The sequence below is a fragment of the Monopterus albus genome, unplaced genomic scaffold (assembly GCF_001952655.1).
Source record: "Monopterus albus unplaced genomic scaffold, M_albus_1.0 scaffold231.1, whole genome shotgun sequence".
NCBI lineage: Eukaryota > Metazoa > Chordata > Actinopteri > Synbranchiformes > Synbranchidae > Monopterus > Monopterus albus.
Window position 1 is genome coordinate 569,258 of NW_018128111.1, and position 3,965 is coordinate 573,222.

General features: G+C 45.1%; 1 protein-coding gene across 1 annotated transcript in view; it reads right to left on the reverse strand.

Moving 5' to 3' along the window:
* Positions 1–3,965, reverse strand: part of kcnh3 (potassium voltage-gated channel, subfamily H (eag-related), member 3) — a 118,332-nt gene extending 114,367 nt beyond the window's left edge. Inside the window, exon 1 of the mRNA XM_020620057.1 lies at positions 3,038–3,965. Within this exon, the coding sequence (XP_020475713.1) occupies positions 3,038–3,113 (76 nt within the window). The 5' untranslated portion in view covers positions 3,114–3,965. The remainder of the gene's footprint in view (positions 1–3,037) is intronic.

Here is a 3,965-nt window from a genome sequence, read left to right on the forward strand (position 1 = left end):
GCATGTCTATAAATAATAACCAAGTATATGATTTGCAGGCTGCGATGCTGAACTGCATTGTGATGCAGCACTTCAGCAAGATACTGAGTTTACAGTGAAACAACATGCAATAAGAAGTCAGCAAAAATCTGCAAATCCAACAAGTGTTGATTACTGAAAAATCAACTGATGGTCGTTACAGCTCTAGTGCAGATACTAACCTTAAGTAAACTGGGTAACTGTTACAACGTCCAACATCCACCACTCACCAACCTCTTGGTCACTGCATAAAAACGGTTTCTGCTACCAGTTACATTCATACAGTCATGGTGTCATACTGTGAAGTTCCTGGTGTGATATAACCTTAGATAAAAATATTGCTAATAAAAGGTACAAGATTTTAAATTTGGGGCATAAGCAGAGAACTGAACAAAATGTTTGACTGCCTCCTTATTTTCAGGTTTGATAAAGTAATCTGCAAACCCTCCGAGCACTGATGCAGACTAGTCTTTTAATATATTATTAAGGTCAGGCTTTGAAAGACCTTACAAGAGCTTCAGAAATTCACCGTGCTGTCTCTTTCATTTTTCCACCATATGAGGCCTAATTGTGTCCTGGTCCTGTTAGCTAGAGCTAGATGTGCAGTCTTTCTACCTTCTCCATTTAAGTGTCACGGTTGGGTCACAACAAGTGCAGAAGGTGCTGTTAGAGCCCAGTGGATGAGTCATAGATGCACACACAGCTGTGATGGTGGCATGTTTTGCAACCAGCTGTTTCTGCTGTAAACCTGAAGCTGAGGGGTCAGAGACATTTGAAAGAGCACTGCCGGCACTACCAGCTTCCACATTCAGTCAGCTGAGACGCGCTAAACAATAGAACAGCCACACAAAGCAGCTAATAGTTTTCAGCAAGAGAAAACAAAGTGCTTTCAGGTATGCTCCTAGCAGGCATTTCCTGATTTCCATTTGATTCACATCACAACAAAAAGCCTTTTCACAGAAATACATGCACACGTCAACCTTCACCGACACAAAGCTTCCATCAAACCCACATAACTGGGCTTCTCCATTCTCACTGCAGTATCTGATATAATAAGGATCTAAAGCCACACCATTTAAAAACATACTCTCACAATGGGTTTATACAGTATTCAGACATCTAAAATTCCCCCTCCTCCCACCAGTGCAGCTACACATACTGTACTCACCCACCCCACCATCCTGCACACCCGCCTTCACCCTCCTCCGACAAGCAGAAAGGCCACAATGAATTCTTGTCATCCATGTGAGTTAATTACAATGACTGCACATGCACTGCTAGTGATGTGTAATTATCAGCAACTCGGCAAATGAAGGCCTGTGTTTTTGTCACTCAAAATAAAATAGCTAGGCTTAGATCAGGGCTAATCCACAGAACATGGAAAGGAACATGTCATTTCCATTCTAGTGTTTCGTGTGTGCACACATGCCTGCAAGTGTTTCTTCTGAATAAAGCGGCCAACATGATTGAAATGCTTGAGACCTACAGGACTGCATAAATGGCACATAACAGGCGAGGGATGAGATAGAGAAAAGCTATTTGTCTTTTGATACTATGAATCCTAACTAAGAGATAAAGCCAGCCACTTACTTTGCCTTTCAAAGTTAGAGCATTTGAATTTCCTGCAGACCAGAGCAGGAAGCACTATTGCAACTGTGTTGTCGGTATAGTGAGGGCTGGATCGGAGAGGCAAGGCATGGGCAGAGCCAAGGGGCAAATCTGATTAGCTACCCCCTTGGTGCCACCCATGCCGGAATCAAAATGTGATGTTTGTCGGTATTAACCTTTGGCATATATATAATGGATGCAACCTGATTCTGCCCAGTGGAGACCAGCGGTCATGTCCCCAGCTGGAAGTAAATAAGGAGTGTAGCCAAGGTTAGCTAAAGAAAACACAACGTGCATCTCGTTTTAACACAAAACAAAAGAAAAGTCTAAACATGGCTTCTTATTTCATATAACTAGGAGTTTAATACTTTTTACACATACAGTATTTCAAATGTGCCACCCCTCTCTGAGTCTGTGCCCCAGACTGGCCACTCTGTCCAAAATTTTCTAGATCCACCCCTGAGAAGAGGAGAGGAGGGAGAGCACTGAGAGTGACTGAGAGTGACTGAGCCCTGCCTTTCAGCGCCTTGATTGCTGTATGGTTGAAAAATCTTTTCATGTTGTCACACAGAACTGGTTCAGGGGAGACACAAGCTTGTCCTGCCTGCACAAACACTCACACAAACTCCCAGCACCTTGAATAATCAACGCAGAAGGAGATACCAACGGCCCAAATGTGTTCTAAGCATCTCTCACCCACCCACCTACCCAGCATGGGCTCCAACACACACGAGCTGCTCATCGCATCTGTTCACAAGACGCCCTCGCCAAAGAAAGAAAACAGTCTGCAACTCCCTCCTGAAACAAGAGTCCTGTCGGCTCATCAGGGAAGTTAAGTACAAAAGCTCTAAGTGGACCTCAAACAGTGAAGTGCAACCTTTAAACTCACTGACTAAGCTAAACAATACAAAGTGGAGCTCGGACATGTGAGTAATAAAACTACAACAGTATCACAACGGGCCTTAAATTTAAAGACAAAACTATTCACACCTTTAAGTGCATGCATCTATGACAACACTTGGATAGTCACCACAGCACTGCCATGACTGAATACTGTTTATGAACATATGATATATGTATATTTGTTAAACACAGGTTTAACGCTCATTAATTCCACTGTGTTCTGGTTTAGACCCATCAGGTGAACATGTGGCTTCACCTCTTCTTGTGCACACAGGTGCAGAGGATATCTTCTAAATACATTTGGCCTTTTCACCTTCCATCACTCCAGACACATTCAACAGACTAGCCCTTTAATTTATTAGGCAGAGTAAAAAAGGTAAAAGCCTAAAGTTTCATCCTATAGAAAATTCCAACACTGGCCTTATACTCTATGAACCAACAGTTTACATGAGGCAGACTAGCAGCAGTGAACTGATCATCATGAGGATCTCATCTGTTAGCTACTCACGGGTGCCATCGAAGCGTGTGGCAATGGTGTCCAGGAAGGTGTTTTGTGGGGCCAGCAGCCCTCTCATCACCGGCATCCTGCTCCGGGTCGACTGGGTCCTCCTGCCTCGCCGCCCTGGGGCAGCGCTTGACTCCTGCTCAGACCCAAAACTAGGCAGGAAGCGAGAGGTGCCCGGTGCGCATCCCAGCCCCTGGAGAAGCGCACCGATCCGAGATACACGCGGTGGCTCCACCTTGACACCGCGGGGGTTGTGACCATAATCAACTCAGCAGAGAGCGAGTACTAGCCGTGGGGATGCACCTGTGCACCTTCCAACGGGGAAAACACGGGAACGGATGCTCACAAAAGCAAGTGCGCTAGAGACAGATGAGGATGGATGGATATACTGCAAGTTTTGGTGCTGAGGGTGCGTGAGTGAATCTTATAGCACCAAGCTCCTCCTCATCTCCCTCTGTTGTCACAATTGAGAGCAGATGCAGAGTCACGTGACGCCTCACGGTCTTGCCAAGCTATGGTCCTGTTGTAAAGTGGAGGTGGGAGACAACAAAGAGGTGATGGTGTGGAAGCCAGTGACCTTCCGCCTGAGCTCTGGTCTGGCTTCAGTGTAGAGACAAAAGTAGATCCAGTAGCCGTTGGTTCGACAGCGTCTTCAGTCGCTGTTTGCAAGAAACACGACCAGCGTCTTGACAAATTACTATTCACAGACTAGATAACACATAAGACCCCTGCGCCTTTCTGCATGTTAGTGTTTTTAATTTTATGCTTTAAGTAATTAGGTATTAGGTAGGAGGAACCATACAGACCATTTTAATCGATTTTAAGAGTTTACAAGAGGCCTATAAAATATAATAAAAACTCCTCGGCTGCTTCTCCTCAGGGCCACATGGCTCCATGCAGGTGGAGAGAACAAAAAGCCGCCGTCCTCAGT